The 20,589-nt window shown below is 44.7% G+C and overlaps 2 protein-coding genes across 2 annotated transcripts in view; one reads left to right on the top strand and one right to left on the bottom strand.

Annotated features, from left to right (window-relative positions):
- Positions 1-20,589, bottom strand: part of C6H8orf74 (chromosome 6 C8orf74 homolog) — a 2,015,860-nt gene that overhangs the window by 1,493,380 nt on the left and 501,891 nt on the right. The gene's annotated exons all lie outside the window — the stretch shown is intronic.
- Positions 1-20,589, top strand: part of RP1L1 (RP1 like 1) — a 152,210-nt gene that overhangs the window by 60,765 nt on the left and 70,856 nt on the right. The window contains exon 2 of the mRNA XM_078647554.1: positions 4,687-4,864. Within this exon, the coding sequence (XP_078503680.1) occupies positions 4,687-4,864 (178 nt within the window). The remainder of the gene's footprint in view (positions 1-4,686; positions 4,865-20,589) is intronic.

The following is a 20,589-nucleotide window of genomic DNA, read 5'->3' as shown; positions in this document are numbered from 1 at the left end:
TTTTAAAATTATCATCTTACCTGCAATATCAACCACACTATTTTTTTTAAATTCTCTTTAATGATGTACATAGCACCGACTATCTCATACTGTCCTTTGACCAGATCACTAGCAGCATTCTCTTCTGATGCCACTTCATCAACTTCTTCCTCCATGATTGGAACATATTGTGTTTCCGCCGTTTCTGTACCTTGCCCTGTTATTGTACATCCACAATCTGTTCCACCTCCGCCCAGTGACACAGGCTCCTCTACTTGCTCTGTAAGGTGAGCCGCTATCCAGGGGTCTCTTCCCACTTAGTCTGCTTACTTAGATTAGGCATTGCAAACTCATAGAACATGCTGGTCCCGATTAAAACTACGCTCACCTTGAACTACAGGGAGTCCCACACCGCTCCCAAGCCACCCCACAAGGCCAGTTTTTTTTAACAATCCCCGCCCTGCTCGTGGAGGGGCTCTGCAGTGGCCTGCTACTTTCCTTCATATGCTATCTTAAAGTTGTTACCTAGCCGGGATGTCTTCGCATTGGTCATATGTTGTCAATGTGTCTGGCTCTTCTAGCATCTTTGTGTAACCTGTTTCTCTCTTGTATGCAGTGGGTGTAGAGCACGAGGGTGCCACAGGTGTGGTTGCCCCAGGCACAAAATTCTTAGAGTTATTGTTAGGCCCTCAAATTTTAATTGGGGCCACAACATTTTAAAAGAAAAGTACAAGGATACTTGCCCTTGCCGCGGGCACTTGCAACCCACACTACACCGCTTCTCGTATGTTTCCTCAGTGTCACCAGAAGCTTGTAGTGAAATCAACAGTCTGTGATCAGGATGGGACCAGACCTGTAAACAAACCCAGCCAGTGGAGCACGCTGTTCCCTAATTACAATTTACAACCTGCATTGCTCATAATGGGCTAATCATGTGCAAATGTAAAACAATTCCTTTTCTCCTTTTTGTGCACATTTGTTCAAACATATAACATTATATCATGAAAACATAATAATTCAAATTTAAACCTGCACGCCTTGCCACATCAAGGCAGATTAAGTGCTCTATCTTGGCATGCTGTATGCTCAATTATACTATCTTCCACTATTTCTGTTGTCACCACATCCAGGTGTAGACTTTCTTCCTTGCTAAGGTCAGCAGGCATATGTGTAGCCATCTGTGTAAAATGCTTCTAATTGTTTAACTGAATTCTCTGTTCCCGCTTCACGTAGATTTAGTTGTATTATGTATCACCATAAATCCCAGAAAATGTAATGGGTTATTTCAAAACACCCTTCCTTCGCTTTTTCCGCTATACAACCGATCTGTATCTATTTCTGCACTCTAGAATGAATATTGCAAATATAGTCAGCCGGTAAAGAAAGGAAAGAATCAAGGGTTCATCGAGAGGATTTTTTTCACACAGTGCAGGTATAAAATAGGAGCATATGCATAGAGCTGACTTGGGGCCTTATTACGACTTTGGCGGTCCTACAGCGGCGGCGCAACGGCGCAACAGTGCCACCTGCTGTATGACCGCCAAAGCTGTGGTGAGCCTGCTTGCCAGATTAGGAGTTCGTTCCTGCTCTGGCAGGCGGTGCTCTAGTCGTCTGACAGCCATGGTCAGTTAGGCTCATAGCAGAGCCTAACATGCAGACCGCCGCTGTCAGTGCTGACTGCACCTTCCAGAAAGCTGTGGCATAAATGCCACATCGTGCACAAACTGAGGGTGAAAATCCAGGGGGGCACTAAATGTGCCCCCTGCATGCACCCCAGGTCCAGGATCTGCATGGAGCCCTGTCATGTCCCTCTTTGTTGCTCCTCTGCCACTCCTTTTCATGGCGGGCTCACTGGCATGAAAAGAGCGGTGGACAGCCAACTTGTAATATGCTCGGCGGTGCCACAGTGACTCTGCCAGCATATTGCAGCGTGACTGCTGAGGGATCCTGGATCCCCAGTGGGTGAAGGGGTCCTGAGGCGATCTGAACGCCACACTTGTAATACTGCGGGTGGGCCTGCAGTGTGGCGGTGGTCGGACCCCCACCGCAAGTACGTCTATTAAGGCCCTTAAATAATAGATCACATTTTAGAGACTTTTCATTAACACCCGACTTAGAGGGGGGGGGGGGGGTGATTATATAGCGCTAACTAGACCCGGAGTCATCAGAGCGCTTTACATGAGCACCAGTTACATTACATACGGACACACATTCATTTTTATAGGCACGGGGAGATTACATGATTTGCCCAGAATCACAGAATGTTGAGCATCCCTGCCGAGACTCGAACCCAGTTCCCCAGCTCCGAGGTCGACCACCCTACCCCTTTGGCCACATTCTGTCCCCAGATAGCTATATGAAGTTATTTTTGACCTGTTAGTATCACAGTTATAGTACATTCCATCATTGCGGATTACGATACCAGGTTTTCTTTTGTCACTAGGTCTTGCTGCTGTTTTCCACAAAGGTCATATTGTTATAGGATGTTTAAAATTGGATGATTTCCATTTAAAAACCTTTTGATAATATTTTTGGCTTCCTTCTGAAAATATTCTTCCCTTCACAAGTATCTTCTTTCATTAGTTCATCATAAGGGATAAGTACATTCAGGTGTCCCTCCTGAACTAACACTGCTGCTAAAATTCGCTGTGAACCATCTAACATTTTAAAACGAGAGCCACATCTCTACTGATTTTTTTAACATGAAATTAATATTTAATTCCATGTTCTGCAGAATACTCAAATACAGTTCAAGTAAAGTTGTATTGGTGCTCTAAAAACGAATGACCAGCATTGTGCAGTCACAGTACTATGTGATGATGCCTTGGCCCATTCGCAATAGCCCATAAGGAGTTTACCATAATTTAGTGCAACTCTCCACCTCTTATAATATTTAATTGTGTAGCTGAGAGGAGGTACTGCACTCTGTGAATATACATAATGCTAGCATATAAGCACATCAAAGTATTGTCCACCAACACAATTTATTGAGTGTACCATTGAGTTTAACAATATCAGACAACAATTCCTTAGTATCACGCAGAATACTTTAACATAAAGTGAGAGAAATACTTCAACATATATTTAGATATTTTCCATCAGTGTTCCAATATCTGACAGAACAGACCTGCCACGTGGATTGTCACTGTATAGTAATCTATTTTTTTCATCTTGTCATCCATGATAAGCGAAGGTAAAAGCGTATAGAATATCGCAAACAGTGGTTTCCCACCTGTGAAGATTTTGAAGACATATTGTTTGCAGATAACACTTTTGTGTTCTGCAGATATATTGCTTTCGGTGAAAATGGAACCACAACAAGGAAAATGCACACCAATCGGTAAAACCTACAAGTTTATGGACATTTATATCATATCATATCATAAGGTAGCCATAACAGTGGTTTGATGCTAGAAGTAGCATGTATTTAGTCCTCTAGTTCGCCCATGAAGATGTTTGCAGAGGATGGAGTCAGCCAAGTGCCCATGGAAGTCCCTTGTATCTGCAGATAATGTTTACCATTGAAGTTAAAATTGTTGGATTTAAGGATAACTCTTGCAAAGTTGGTAAGCACGTTTGTTGATGGCTTTTTCACAGTTCTTTTATTGAGAGCTTCAGATAACACCATAACCCCATGCTCATGTGGTATATTGGTGTATAATGATGTAACATCAAATGTAGCGAGAAGAGTGCCATCATCAAATGTGCAGGTTTGCTTTAATTTTCAATACTCTGAAGGTAGTGACGGGAATCCTTAACAAATTATGGAAGTACCTGTACAATGGGTTGGAGGTGCAGGTCGTCAAATAAAGATAGTCTCTGAGTAGCTGTATCATTGCCAGAGATGAATGGGGCGACCATGATTGTTCATATTGTAACAGATTTGAACAAAACAAAGTTCTCAGAGATTCACCAGTACATAGGCTGCATCACAAAACATTTTTGACTGGCTCAATTTCATACCCTTGGTGGTACGTTAAAGCATTGCTTACCACGAACATCTTCACCACCGTATTATGAAACCAGGGGTCTGGAGGTGGTAATGTGTGACAAGAACATTTGCACACGTTTGTTATGTGGCATTTTGTTCTGGTGGCGAAATGTTCTGTTGTTTTTGTGCTCTATTACTGCAACCTGAGTTTGCTGTAATGCCATTGTTGTTATAGATTTCTTTTAGTGATTTTATGTGTAAAATAGCTACATAAGAAATGTTTATCAGGTGTACGATTCCACTTGTGCAAATAGAATACATAAAAAAAGAATGCATTTAACTTAACTTGTTTTTCTCCATGAGGAAAGTATTTTCACTGTGTAGATATTCTTTCCATCACACTCCAGTCAATATTGGGATTATCCTACCCAGTTACTACCCTGGGACATGCATGGCGAATCAGAATTGAAGATGTCCATCAAAGTGGAATTTGTGCACACTTAACGTGCACTTAGATGTGCAAAATACTCTAAAATACCGGGCCTAAAATGTTTAGAAATCAGAAGGCTTCTGAGTAAAACTTTTGCCATTTCCTCTGCTCTATTGCCTGCTTACGCCACTGAATCCCTTTGGTGTTGTTGCATTTACTCGGTTTTGACACACTTAGAAACTTGTACTTTGGAACCGAATAAAACATGTAAATAAATGTATACTCATTGTCTAGCGGTCACCAATTTATCACAAGCGTTAAGAGGCAGTTTTTCTTTTTTTTGCAGGTTGACAACATCCAGACTGTTTTGCACTCTTCCAATGTATTGGTAGGCGTGGGTCGGGAAGTCTTCAAGCCACTTCTGACCGACAATCGGAGAAAAAGCTCCTCCGAACAGTTGCCAGGTCTGAGCATGCGCTCCCATCCTAGCAAAGCGAGTAATTCAGCAGACAGTACGAAAAACGGTGAGTCTTGCAGAGACATCAGAATGGGGGATTGTATTTTGTAGCTGAACCAACCCAAATTGTAATAAAGAACCTCTAATATTTTCTGCAGTACTTACATTATTAGTCTGCCTCTAAACAAAATGTATGTCACCAGAAACAGTAGCTTTTGACAAACACTGATATCCATCCTTGTTATAGTGTTTCTTTTGCCAATTTTCCACTTTTGTCTATGTTTAATATTTGGTACATTCTTTTTTCACAGATAACACTTTATGTCATAATTTTTCATCACAGATCTCATGGACCCAACCTTAGTTTCATATCTGCTCCGAGTGTCTAAAATAGGCATAGGGCCTAATTTAGAGATTGGCCGATAGGCTACTTTCTTACGATGGAGTACCTTCACCGTGAGGTTTCCGTAAACAAAGATCCTGTTGACTCCATCAACAGAAAGCTTCCTCCAATGGCCCGATGAAGTAAGGGCCATTGGAGGAAAGGCATGCACCCTCCCCCGGGTCCCCCCACCTTTAGGGTGGATTGTGTAACGTCCTTTTTTAGGTCTCGCTAGACGTAAGCAAAAGTGAAGCTTTTGCGTCTAGCGAGACAACTTATGTTGTTACTTGTCTGGGAATGAGGACAGCAAAGTGCCACGCGCATTTGCAGGCCGACATTCGACCTCGTGAGCGCGCACGTCGTCACTCACGCATGCGCACAAAGAAAGGCATACACACACTGCATATACACACACGCACCCCCCCTTAAACATACACACGCGCACACAGACAGACAGACACACGCACAAACACACTCAAACAGACACACACACACGCGTACACCCCACCCCCACTCACCCCTCCTCTCACTCAACACACTTACCTGTTCTGGCGGTGCTCGGCGGCGGATCAGCATCTCGGGCGGCGGTAGCGCTTTGCGGGGCTCTCTCACCACATGAGAGCCCCGCCTTCCCCATGCGCCCGGCCGCTCTTCACCCGGTCCCCCATCTCGGGACCGGGACTCAATGCGGAGCCTTCGTGGCTCCTCGGGCAGCTCTCTCAGTCTCTCGCCGCGATGGGGCGGGACTTCCGGTTGGGGCCGCGCTGTGATTGGCCGGCTTCCCAACCGCTTCCGGGTCGTCGCGGGCAGCGCGGCGGCCCGGCGGGGATTTTTTTAGGAGGGGCACGGGGTCCGGGGATTTCCGGCAAACAGGTCCAAGGGCAACCAGTTGCTGACATAAGGGTTGTAGGCTTCTACCACACTGCTAAGGCAGACATTGCAGTCAATTCCGGGTTCAGCTTGAATCCTGCTGTTTGTGTAGAATGACGTTTATTAGTTTCATTTGATATTTTAGTTAATTTCTGGAAGTAGATGTGCTTTAGACTAGATATTTATAGGACCCGAAAATCCATATGCGAGAACTTGAACAATTTATAACTAATTTGCCAAATCTTCATTAAACGCTGGTTTAAACTTAAGTCGGCAGACTGTAGGTAGCTAAAGAAGCAGCTACGCACTGCTGCATGTACAAGAATAATCTGCAATACGTCATTATTATTTGTTGAGGCTAGTGCTCGCTGAAACAAAAGCACGCGCCTACATAATAAACATCACCAAAGGGCTGCACCGCGTGAAACTGGGTCAGCCCCGAAGAGACTGCGCGGCTTTCACTGACAGCAAATGAATAACTGATCGAAGGCTGCCCAATGCACAGGCACGACAAGGGATCAATAAAAAGAGGCTTTTGCATTTGACATCCTATCTCTTTCGTTACTTAGGTTAAGGTGCAGTGAAATTGATCCTTAAAATTGACACGTTGTTTGGATACCAGAGCTACACGAATTGTAGTGCACGGTTCATATTCATGTTCATATTGCATTGAAAACAGCGAGACGCATAGGGCACCCAGGTACTGGTGGGCGATGCGAAGCTGTTTTGTACCCAATACATTAAATGATGACAACCAGGCTCAATAATGTGTTTTCCAATTCAATTAAACAGTATAAATTATTTTCCATATTATACAGAATATTTCAGGGAATATTTTCTAAAAAGAACAGAATGTGTAGGTGTGATGGTGGTAAAGGGCTGGTACAGTGCTGAAACAGCAGTAGTTCAAAAAATAATCCTCCAGTTTAAATGTTTTCATTTCTACATCAATAGACTTGGCTACGATCCATTTACCAACATTCATCTAATGATAAAGCAAAGGCAAGAAGTGTATCCCAACCAGAATCTAGTAGTCCAAGTGCTGGTTAAAAAAGTGTTGGCGTTTCGACCCCTATATCAACATGTGTTACTCATGTCATCTAAATGGGGTCTTTTTCAGAACCAAACCGAAAATGCAAGACATCCTGTGTAAAAATAATCGAGAGACCATGATCCATTTTCAGTGGTCAATCAAAAACTACTTTCACAATAGAAGTCAAGTGAAACAATCACTTACCAGGCCTCACAGTGCTGGAGAGCGCCAAAGGGTGCTCTTATATGATTCCTTGTTATTCATCTGCTAGACAAAAAATCTAAAGGAAAGCAGAGGAGCACTTGAAACACATGAATCAGTTCCTGAGTGCTCCTCTAAACTCATTTGAAGCTCAATATCAATGTGACCAAAAAAGCACAATCTGCTCCAGAATACTGACAAATAGATTGGGCCAAACACAAAACAGGGGTCAAAGTTGTGCCCTGTTATAAAGAGTGTCTGGTAATATGACATTGGATATGAGTAGAAAAAATGTTCTACTTTGTGAAACATTCATCATAATGCCAATGCGTGCTACATGAAATACAGTTTGTATTTTAAACTATTTTATTAACCATTTTGAATGTAAACATTAATGTTACATTGATATTTTATCAAAAGAATTAAAATACTCTTTATTTATCTTATACTTCACTTTTTATATTTTTTATATATGTAATAAAAACATATTTTTTCTACTATGGGTGGAATTTATTTTGTAATTTAAACTGGACAAAGAAATATTTTTTAAATCAATATCTTCAAAATATTAACATTTTTAATTTAAAAGTAAGTTATTAATGATGTAAGTTTTGGATATATTTATTTATAAAACATATATAAAATAGATTAATATTCATATCCAACAAAATATTCATATTTCTTATAAGTTTAATAAACTTGTCAGTATATTTTACCATAGGGAGATCTCTGCCCCCATTGATGGTGTCTCCGCCAAGCGTGCAGAACGTCAAATATTAATCGTAATAACTTTACAGTCTTATATGTCTTTTTCTACTGACTCCACCACCTATTTCAGGGACATGTAAGTCTACATTTTCTAGCAACTTTGCGCCTGTAAATTGTAGACAAAAGTTGTAAAGTTACTTAAAAGTGTAACTGTAAATTCCCTGAGTCTAAGCATATAGATTTATCTTTGTGAATTGACTCCTATGAGTTTGACATGATTCTTGGACCGCCTTACTTCCTGATTAGCCTGATTAGAGGAGGATCCTTAGTGGGACATTTTAGTGAGGGCCCGGCGCTAGTGTGCTGCTCTTTCTGAATGATGCCTTGTAAGACATGGTCCCAGGGATCACACCGCTCTCTCTGTCATCAGCAGATCTTTGTGGAATGATCCCTGGGTGCTGAAAGGGCAGACAGACAACAGTGTGAGCTATAAGCAAAACAAAAATGCTTAATCACAAATTAAGTGCCAGTCACCTCATCACCCCTTCACTGGTGTCCATCAGATTCCATCTGCTCTTTTACTACTCCAGTGAACCTGGGGACAATACCTGCCACGAATATCTGGTGGTACTACAATTCCTCAGAACATGCTTGAAAACCATTTCAAGAACCCTCACCACGGGCCCTCAGACCATTACCCTATCTGCCTTTACCATTCTCCCACTTCATTTGACCCTCTATATTAACTTTCTCTGCTCCTAGAACACTATCTGGTGCTCACAGCCCCACTCTCAGTGCTCAGTGCCCACAGCACCATTCTGACCATATCTACTAACCCTCAGAGCCCTAAGAATAAAACACTGTTTTCACAAGCTTATTCCTGGTCCACAGATCCTTCGCACTGGCCTTTACAATCCACATTAAACTCCCAGCTTCAAGTTCTAAAAGTTCATATGACCTGTCTGTTTCTCTCGGAGAGTTTTGCAGCCACCCTCAAAGACCGCTCTTGCTGCTCCCCCTATTGGAATGCTGATTACAACCTGTTGACATTAGAGCCCATCCACCCTTCTCTGTCATCATAAAAACCCTTTTGCTGGTCTCAAACCTGCATGCACCCTACTTTTGCCAACATTCAGTGCCCTTATACTAGTGTTCAAGCCACATCCTCAGTACCTATTGTCATCATTTCATGCCCCTGAGATGACACTTTTATTGCCGTTGATTCCTTATGATGAACTTGGCATTCAAATCCATCCTCCAGCTCTCTATCAGCCTTTATTGCACTGCTGGCCCAAGTCCTCTCCTTTGCCAGCTTTCTCCCCCCACTGTTTCCCATAAATCTAGCCATGTTGCCCTTCTAAAACCTGTGCACCTCTTTGTGAGCTAAGCGGTACAAAAGGTAAAGAACGGTGATGGATTAAACCCAGATCTGTTGACTGGGTGTGAGTGTTTGATTGGTTCAGATGCTCCGTCCATCACCACCCCCTTTTGTTCCTCTTTGTGAGCTGTTACATATCACATAACTGTCATTCCTTAAAGATCAACCCTCTACTGGATCTCTCAGCCTCGCTATTACCTTCAGAATACGTCACTTTGCTATCTATTGGTACTAAGTACTCCTCTCTCTGCTTCCACACCGCTGCTACGTAATCTCTGATAGCCTCAAAGCCCTACCAACACTTTCTTCAGCATTAAAACCCCTCTATCCATTTTCAAATTCCACTGCCAGTTAAAAGGTTTGTAGTCTACCCTACCAGTTTTTAAACAAAGAACTCATTTACTTCCAAACACGTCTGTCTCACAGGCACCTCCACAACCCTTCAGCTTGCCTTAAGAGCTTTGCAGTCCACTCTTCTGGTGCCCACGACACCACTGCTGGAGTCTTGTCTCCATGCTAACACAGATAACAATTATAAACCCTATATGGCCCAACTTAGCCCATTTAGCTGTTGCATTACTGACCCGTTCTTCTGGTCGTCAGAGCCTTCTGATCCTGAGCACTCATGTGCTGAGATTCACAGCCTCATGGCCATTTTTGCTTACTTGAACCCTACAAGGTAATTTAATCTGTTCTGGCAAGCTTAAGATTCCACAGCCCTTTTTGTCCATCCACCTTGTGATGCCTCTGCCATGTTTCAGTCTCTCTGCACTCAATCAGCCATCAGATCATTAAGCCATGACCTGGCAGAGTTTGCTGTCCATCCGAGCATTTTGCCATCCCTCTGAACTCTCTCACATGTTGGGCCACAAAGCTCCTATGCTGAGTTTCAGCATTGTTGCCAAGTTACCCATGTCATGTGTGACAGTCATGGCTGTCCACCAAGTAGCTAGGTGACTACCTCCCTCCAGGTCATTGCAGACACTGTTTCCAGTCCTGGACGTTTGTGTGATAGCCATATGCATTCTGGGCGTTGTAGTCTTCTTTTGTCTTCATAGAACTAAAGAGACTACCTCACCTGAAAACAGTGATTTGTAGTTGAAAAGGTTAGGACTGAAGACATGTCTGCAATGACCTGGAATAAAGAGGTCCTCCTACCCTACAGTATTTTGCATGCTATGATTTTTGAGTGCATACTTACTATAGGTGCTTTCAGAAAACTGAAAAGTTGGGGTCTCTAAGGCGGAACAATCTAAGCAACACGATCTTTGTAATTAATAGCATGTCTTAATATACATGGTCTAAAATCACAAAAGCCTCCAGCCTCCTGGTCCTCTTCTTTCTCCTCCTGGTCATACTCTTTCTCATGTTCATGGTCCTTTCCCACTACTGTTCCCAGTCCTCCTTTTCTAGGTTAATAAGTTCCTTCTGGCTGTGGTTGCCTGGCCATAATTGTTCTCCAGCTAAAATGTAGGACCCACTGCATCTGTAACCCTCCAAGCTACATTTTAAGTCTTGGAGCAGTAGTGCAGCATTTATTCCTACTTCACCAATCTTCCCCTTCAGCACAGAGATGTAGCTGGTGTCATCAATAGTACGCAGGATCATTTTGTGGGAGGCACACATGTTCACTTTCCATAGGTTGAATAGTGTCCTACTCTATCATGAATGTTGTCTGCACCTCAAAATTACTGGCAAGCCTCAGTCTTTTTGCTAGGTAGGGTAAGAATCTTGCTGGCCAATACCTCAGTCATGCCTCCACACCCTGATAAGAAATGCACACCCACAGTGCCTTAAGATATGCCACTCAGCACATCCCTTCCATTCATGCCTCCCTCACCCTGCTGTTCAACCCACTACACTAGGTTACTGCTTTTTTATAGTATGGCTCACTTTGCCACCAATTGCATAATGGAGCACACCAGAAGGGCTCTGTGCACAAGTGCTTCTGCAATATGGCACCGGTGCCACCATGAGTATGACCCAGCATCACTAATGCCCGAGAGAGACAGGGGCTCAACTGCCACCCAGGTCTTGGCCCTGTCTAAACAGTACACTGCATTGTTGCTTTTTCTCCCCTCTGCCCTTTTTTCCCACTCCTGGGTCCAACATACCCACCCCAGCCAATTAAGCAGCAGAAGAGGGGGTACATATAAGCACACCACCTCTCCTATATCCAGTCTGTGATATTTTGCACTCTCCAGTTGTCAATGGTGGGTTGAGAACTTTAAAGATAAACAAGGCAACCTCTGGTCACATATGAAAAATAGTTGTAAAGTATTTGAGACGATGAGATGATCTCAGCAGCTTCCTTCTCTCCATACGTCTTTCACTTTGAACCATTTCTCACTCTGGTGCTATACAGAAATCTCTGTTTGTGCCACAGGACACTGTGCCACCTAATCAGTGCAGTGTCAATGCTTGGTCCAGGTGCAAATCAAGAGCTGTCTTCGGGGACAAGGTGTGCTCAGCCTCAGCACTCCAGCACCACCCACCAGTGCAGCACTTCTCTTCTGTGCATGATGGTTCCCTGCACACCATAGGCATCCATGTTGGTGTTTACCTTCACTGATTCCCTTTGCTACCACCATCACTACAATGTTGTGTTATGTTATGTTACATTACATTACATTATGTTATTGTAGTGCGCTGGTTCCACGTGTTCAGGTGACATAGTAGACATAGCCAAGTTGAGTTTGATGTAGTTTATTAAGTCCATAAGTAGAAGTTACAGCAAGCCCCACCAGCAGCAGCCTGCTAGCTGCTCAGCCCATCTCCTCAACTGACAACATACACACAAGGCACCCAAGCATTCCACTCACACTAACATTCTACATGGAACACTCACACTGGCTGAGCAGCTAGGCACAGGAAGAAAGGGAACATATTAACGTGACCTGAGGATACTACAGTTATGCTATGTTTAGTTAGGAAAACATATTTTTTGTTTAAATCTTTTTATTAGCATTTTTCTTATATGCATACAACATGAACAGTGTAGTGACACCATGTTTAGTGACAACATAGAGACAATGCGGTACAGAGTGTAAAGTACCATATTAGCAAGTAATTTGGTGAATACAACATTTCTAATAGGTACTGGAGGGATAACATCACAACAACCGTAATGGCGTTAATGAAACATTATGATATGTCGCATGTGAACATTCAAGACATGGTGCGTTACGTAACTAAACTGTGGGTGTAGGGTACAACAAAATGAATGAGGACAAAGTAACCAAATGAGGGATTAGGTAGTCGCCTGAGACATGTTGCCAAGTGTGTTAAAAAGGGGAGAGTCCTGCCAGAGCCTAATGGTGACAGTTCCGTGATGTAGGATCAGAGATTATGTAAATGGGGCCTGCTCTACCTAATCCTTCGCATGCATACTCCCAGAGGACAAGTGCTGGGTGGCTGGTCATGTTCCTTTTCCTGAGGTTCCTCCTCTGCAGTATCCAGGCTATGCAAGTCCCACACTATGGCATCCCAGTGACTCGCCAGAGGGAACTTACGGATACCCAGCAGGTCCTCTCGGTGCCGCGCCACCCCCTCCGCCCTAGCCCAGTTGAGTAGGGAATGGCGCCAGGCTATTGACTGAGGTGTTATTGAGGATTTCCATCTCCTGTTGATTAAGTGTTTTGCCGCGATTAGCCCCAGCTCTTGGGTTGCCCTTTTTTTCTTATTTCTGCTAAAAAGATGCTGTATGTGCACCACCCAGTGAAGGGGAATGTCGCGGGCTGTACAGGCGGCCAGCGTAGTTGCCACATTGGCCCAATATTCATTTAAGGCAGTGCAACGCCATAGCATGTGAAGTATGTCAGCGTCCAATATGCAGCACCTAGGATAGGCTGCATCAGACATTAGGCAGTACTGGGCTGGGCCTAGATATGCCCAATGCAGTATGAAGAATTGAATCTGCTTACAACGCTGATTACGTGGGATATGTATTGGACCTCCACGAACGGCGACCCACTCCTTGTCTGTGAATGTATGCCCCAGCTCCCCCTCCCAGTGTTGCTTCAAGGGGGGCAAGGTCAATCTCTGTGTGTTGGTGGAGTGAACACGCGAACCAACGAGTCAAGTGCCCCACATTTCCCATCACATGTAGGTACTGCATCCTATGGTGTGTGGGTAGCTCTTGCCCCATTTGGATGCCAGAGAGGTTATGAGCGCCTGGTGCAATAAACATTGCCCAGGGTACATATTCTCTTCGGACATAAGCTCTGAATATGGGATGAGTGAGCCATCTTGATAAAGGTCCCCCATGTCCTGAATGCCTTCTGTGTCCCAGTGTCACAGTTCGGTTGCCGCAGTGCATATTTCACCTTGTAGTATTCCTAATAATGGGATTGCGGGGGCATACTTTTAGACTGTCCTGGTGAGAAGAGGCATCTAAGGAAGCATTTGTAGGCCATGGTGAGTAACAACTCGCCCAGGGATCTGGATTTTGTGCATGGTTGAAAGATATGTAGCAAAGTATGATGCGGTGCTGTGGGTTGTAATGAAGCCGTATCTGCTAGGTGTCGAGAAGACAGCCAGCGAGCTATCCACAGCAGCTGGGAGGCTAGACAGTAGTGTTCGAAGTTGGGCACCACCAACCCTCCCTGTTCCATTGGCAAATATAGTTTCCCCATAGACACTCTGTGCCTTGACGTTCCCAATATAAAGTCCCTGATTGTCCTTTCCCATTTGCGAAAAAAGGAAGGGGAGATGACAATGGGTAAGGTAGTGAAATATTAGAGGAGGCGAGGGAGGACCACCATTTGTACGAGGGCAATCCTACCAGAGACCGCAAAAGGGAGGGTGTTCCAGAAGCACATCTGCGATTGGATGGCAGTAGTGGCTCTAATTAGATTGCCCTCAAAGAGAGTTTCCTTGGGACGATATATGCGCACCCCTAGGTATCTGAAAGGATCTATACACCATGTCAACGAGACTTCCCCAAGGGAGTACCCTGGATCCGGAGTCATCTGCAAGAACAGGGAGAGAATAGATTTTGCGGCGTTAACCCTCAGTCCCGACGCTATGGCAAAACGTGTTAGAGCCAGGTCTAAGAAGGGCGGGATGGCATGAAGATCTCGCGCATACAGTAACAAGTCATCAGAGTACAGTGAGATAACGTGTGTGCCATCTCCAAAGGTGACTGCCATGTCCACGTGCAAGCGGATGTATGCCGCTAGCGGTTCAACTGCCAACGGGAAGAGGAGAGGAGACAACAGGAAACCTTGCTGTGTCCCACACCTTACCTCTTTGGGGTCCAAGACATAAGGACCCGTCTGAACTCGAACGGATGGGCGTTTGTATAGCAGCCTGACCATATTAAGGAAATGAGGTCCTATGCCATATCGGGCCAGGGCGGCGAAAAGGAAATTCCATTTGAGAGAATCAAAAGCCTTCTCAAGGTCCAGCACCAGGCAACCCCATCGGGGCCAATTGATAGTAGCGTACTCAGCCACCCTAAAGTAGCGACGGATGTTCAGTGCAGTATTACGGTTAGGGACAAACCCATTCTGGTCGGGGTGCACCAGGGTGGGAAAAAGGGTGGGAATAAGGGGCACAGTCGGTTAGCCAAGACCTTTGCTAAAATGTTATAGTCTGCATTTAATATCACTATCGGTCTATACAAGCCAGGGGAAGTGGGATCCTTACCCGGTTTCAACAAAGAGACCACATTACCTGTACTGAGTGTGGGTGGTAGGGTCATGTCAGTGATTTAGAGGTGTTTAAGGAGTGCAAACGGGGCACTTGTGTTTCCGCATATGTCTTGGAAAACTCAGTGGGGAGCCTGGCTGGTCCCGGCGTCTTTCCGGATGCTAGTGACCGTAACGCTTCCATGACTTCGTCTACTGTCAAGGGGGAGTCCAATGTAAGGAATTGATCAATCGTCAGTGTGGGCTGCTCGACTGCAAATTCCCCAATGTGTTGGTCATCCCCAGTCGGCTGGGATGCATACAACCTAGTATAGCGTTCCGTCATTACTGCATGAATGTCCCGCTGTGTACATTTCCTATGCCCCAGCTCATCCACTAACAGCTGTATGGGGTGGTACGGGTGCTCTTGTAGTGGTAAGTAGGCCAATAGCTTACCCACCTTGTTTGCTGCAGAGTGGGGGCATACTGAATGCGCCAAATAGTTATGACAGCACAATCTTTCTAATAACACTTCTGTAGTGAGGAGGTCCATGCAGGAAGTAGTAATTTGGTAAGTTTTATTCAAGTAGGTAACAAGTAGTGTAACAGGTAGCTATGTTCTGAAGGAGAGCCCCACCAGGAGCAGTCTGTATGCTGCTCAGCCCATGTCCAACTGTCGCTTCACCTCTCTGTGTCCCAACATTCCGAGGCACATCAGGAATCCAACATTCTATTGAGCACAGGGCACAGGCACTGGATGAGCAGGGGGTGTGAAATACATTTCATGACAAATGCAGAATACTACAGCTTCTCTATCAGCATGGGTATCATCAAGCTGCTTTTGCTTTTCAGGTCGGTCGATGGCTAACGTTTCTAGTCAGAGTAGTCGTCCCTCGATGGCAGACAGGGATTTGTCTAACTGCGTACAAATGTTCCACGTATGACCTAAACAGTGCTTTCTGGTTACCACTTTAAAGACCTCCCATTTTGTCAATACCGAATCCGCAGAGCCGTATTGTGCTCAAAGCACCCAATCACCGCAGACTCCATTGAGCTCCGGAACACTGGGTCTTCCAGCGCTGCCGTCTGCAAGCGCCAGGCTTGCGGTGGGGGTGCTCTTCGCCTCGCAAGGCAAAATGCATTATTTTTGGATTATGGTCTGAATGTGTCCGACGTAAATATTCTGTGGTCTGAATCAGAGAAATTAGAGCCGCTGCGGTCAATATGCGGTCTAACCGTGCAAGGGTCATGATTCGATCCATGTTCTCTTGTAAACACCACCAGGGGCCACATAGTGGGACTTTTCAGTCTTCTAATAAGCTTCCAGACCCTCCACTGCAAGCATATCCTGACTTCCAGCCATTTGGACACTTATTGGGAACTGATATCCATTCCCAATCCATGCCGGGTTTTGTGAAAGCCAGCCTGCTTATACTTGAAGCCAGCCTGCTTATACTTGAAGCCAGCTTGCTTATGCTTAAAACTCCATTACCCAGAATTCCCTGCTCACTGCTTTGTCTCCACCCCTGCCGGCCAAGGATGGGTGGAGGAATTCAGATCACCTGTGGCTGGCTGCGGCAAGTCTACCCACACCTGCTGCATGTGATTACTGTGAACTCTTATAAGCTCCAGCTCCCTTCAGGCCAGGGTTGCTCATTGTAGCTGTTTACCGGTGAGACTGATCCTTGTTTCCAGTGCTCCCTGAGGTTTTGCTATTCTTGTTTCCAGTTTTTCCTGAGCTTTAGTTATGCCTTGTTCCTGACCTGCTGCTGCTTTCCTTGTTCCTGAATTAGCACTGCCTGCAGTGCTACCTTGACCCCTGAGCCTTAGTTTTCCTTGTTCCTGAACTGCAGCAGTTTCCCTTCTCCTGAATTAGCACTGCTTGCAATGTTACCTTGTTTCCTGAGTTCCTGAGCTATAGCTATTCCTTGTACCTGAATTAGTTCCTGAACTGCAGCAGTTTCCCTTCTCCTGAATTAGCACTGCTTGCAATGTTACCTTGTTTCCTGAGCTATAGCTATTCCTTGTACCTGAATTAGCACTGCCTGCAGTGCTCTTGTTTCCTGAGTTCCTGAGCTATAGTTATTATTGTTCCTGGGCTTCAGCTATTTCTTGTTCCTAATTTGCATTGCTTACAGTGCTCTCTTGACTCCTTGTTTCCTGAGCTGTAGCTAATTGCCTGTTCCTGAACTAGCACTCTCTGCAGTGCTACTTTGACTCCTAAAGCGTTAGTAATTCCCTATTCCTGTACTAGCACTGCCTGCAGTGCTACCTTGACTCCTTAGCTATAGTAATTCCCTGTTCCTGAGCCAGCACTGCCTGCAGTGCTACCTAGTCACCCGAGCTTTAGCTCAATTCTTGTTCCTGCCCCAGCACTGGCTTCTATGCTACTTTGTTTTCTTGATTCCTTAACCTGCACTATTTTAGTATACCCTTGTAGACTCCCCGTCTGTATATCCCTTTCCAGTCCCTGCCTTTCTTCCCAATTCCTTGGTTCCAGTTCCTAGTTTGCTGTCTTTCTATTCTGCTGTCTTGCTTCTGTTGCCTTGTATGCTTGTTACCTGCCTTCTGCCAAGTGTGCCCTGTGATTGCCTTACTTTCCTGTTAACCCCTTCACTGCAAGGCCTTTTCCCCTCCTGTGCTAAGCCTTTTTTGGCTATTTGGGGTAGTGCGCGCTTAGGCCCCTGTAACTTTTTGACCACGCCAATTTTGTGTCCTTTTCTTCCAACATCATGGGGATTCTAAAGGTACCCAGGGTTTGGTGATTCCCTTGGAGGGGTCCCAGAAATTAGCCAAAATTCAGTAACATTTTTGTTTTTTTCAGAAAAATGGGAAAATGAGCTACAAATGAAAGCCTCTGGGTTTTTCCCTGCAAATGTTATCAAAAAAGGGCTTGTGGGGCTGAAATCACCATTTTCCCAGCTTTTAGAGAATGACAGTCTTTTGTCAGAGGACCCAAAATTTTTACACAGTTTTGGCATTTTTCTAGGACATAACCTATTTTTGCTATTTTTACTGCTTTCAACCTCCTTCCAGTTAATGGTATAAATTAGTATGAATGCAATAATGGATCCTGGAAAGTAGGCAGAATTCTGAATTCAGAAAGGGGTCATTTGTGTAGATCCATCAAGGTTTCTTTATAGAAACTAACAGTTACATGTCGGAAATATTGAAATTAATTTGAAATGGATACTAAATGGATACTAAGGTGAGTTTTGGCACACCCTAATTCACTGAGGTTCCAAGTCTCTATGCACAGTTCTGTGTAGGAGCAGAATCCCTGCGGCATGGTGCCTAACGTTTGGTGGTCTTATTACATGACACTTGAGTAGTACTTCTATCAGTCCTTAATCCCTTCACTATTGTTTCCGGATAATAGTAGTACCCATATGAGATCTTTTACTCGTGGGTGACTTTTCCTGCAGTGGACGCAAATTCTGGTGTGTTTCACACATATACTCACTCAGCCGTGCCTGCAGAATATGTTCCTTATAGGACACAGGAAGTTCCAATTAATGCTTGGCAGCATCGTGTTTGGTTTAATGGCGCCCTTCCCCACTCGCGACAACTAGATTGTCTTGGTCTTGGGTTGATCGTCAGTTTCAGACTTCGACCCTTGGGGCTGCTTTTTCTCTTTAGTAGAAAATGGCTTGACACCCAGACCATTACGGCCAATGGTTTTATAAGCAGCCGTGATAATCTTCGGTAACTGGCGGGGTTTATCGGCATCGGGGACCGCGAGCAAAGCATTAGACACCTGAAAGTTTACCGCGTCTCCCTTTATATTAGAAAGGATGAGCTCGGAAACTACGTCAAATGCGCCGCATAGTCTCATTCCCAATTCAACCGCAGCCTCAGGTCCGTGTTAGTCCTGAACACGCTTAATGACCGTGGGAAGGACAGCCATTGACGGAGTGCCAAAGCACCTCGTGTACACTGCCGCAAAAATTCTACCCCATGACTCACAATCACCGGCGTCCGGTATCAAGTCTTTCGGCAAACTAATTGTAAGAATCCTGTGTTTTTCAACAGGAGTCATGTTAGGAAATACCGCTTCCAGCTGGTCAAATTTCTCGGCAAGCCAGAAAGGCATATCACTCTTATCCTGGGGACGCTTGCCCATCACAGCATTAACCATTACTGGACTCAGCTTCATACCACTAGGTGCGGCTGGAAACGCCGCAACACCCGGGGCCCCACCCGGGAGGTTGCGGGTAATGTATTGTACCAAGGCCCTAATAACTGCAATTGTGGTTGTATGTAGGACCCGTAGATCAGCAACGGGGACAGCACCCGATCGAGGATGCGGAGTAAATCCTGCCAAAACAGGCAAAGTTGGGCCTGGAATGGAAAAAGGACCCAATTTAGTTGTCGCTAACGAGTGGGGAAGGGCGCCATTAAACCAAACATGATGCTGCCAAGCATTAATTGGAACTTCCTGTGTCCTATAAGGAACATATTCTGCTCGCACGGCTGAGTGAGTATATGTGTGAAACACACCAGAATTTGCGTCCACTGCAGGAAAAGTCACCCATGAGTAAAAGATCTCATATGGGTACGCGACTTCAGCACTCACCACCATGATCACCGCCATGCCCTCCAAGGCAACGTTATAAGTCTGCAAATGATTGCGTACTGCAATGCGACTATGCTGCGGTATGTCAACGTCACCCATTCCGACACAGAAATAAAGTGTGACAACACAAAATCTACGTAGCACAACTGGGTAGTAATTCAAACGAAAACCGTTTCCAAGCTTGAATAAACCTATGTAACTAAAGGTAGGTTTGTCCGACACTAGTGAAGGGGTTAAGAACTGATAGAAGTACTACTCAAGTGTCATGTAATAAGACCACCAAATGTTGGGCGCCATGTCGCAGGGATTCGGCTCCTACACAGAACTGTGCATAGAAACTTGGAACCTCAGTGAATTAGGGTGTGCCAAAACTCACCTTAGTATCCAAAATCCCCTACCAGACTAGCAATCAGTGTCTAATTGGTTCCTCCATACCCCCAATGATTAGACAACCCAGAACATGAACTTAGAATACCTCAGGTAACATGGAACACACGAACACTCTTTCGTTATACTATCATACCAGTCCAAAACAAGGAGTAAATGAAGACACGTGCAAGTTTGAAATATTTATTTCTAGTGCCGTGTTCTCAAGCGCAGTATCTTAGCTAATACAAGCAAACATATTATAAGCAACAAGGTTATCAGCATAGTTACTTTTCCACAAAATACAAAGGGAGAAAGCATGTTAAAATGCTAAAGGGAAGAAGGCTAAATCGCACCTCAGTCTTACCCTCCCTTGCTAGTATATCATTTTATATCTACAGAAGGTCTCTTTGGGTTTACAAGGGCGGCCCCATATCTCTGGTCCTAGTATAAAGGGATCACATCATTTTATACACCAGCTCTCTGCATGCGAATGTTCTCCAAACTGTGTGTGCATGCTCTGCGCAGTGCATTATTAAACGCTCCAAAATCAGAGGTGGCCACAGCTGCATATGCGTTATGTCTAGGACGTGCGCTGATCAGACCGAACAACAACCACTGTGTTGAAATAACCTTGAAGGCCTCGGC

The sequence above is a fragment of the Lissotriton helveticus genome, chromosome 6 (genome assembly GCF_964261635.1).
Source record: "Lissotriton helveticus chromosome 6, aLisHel1.1, whole genome shotgun sequence".
Classification (NCBI taxonomy): Eukaryota; Metazoa; Chordata; class Amphibia; order Caudata; family Salamandridae; genus Lissotriton; species Lissotriton helveticus.
The sequence above is the reverse complement of the archived record's forward strand: the minus strand, read 5'-3'. Positions and strand labels throughout refer to the sequence as shown.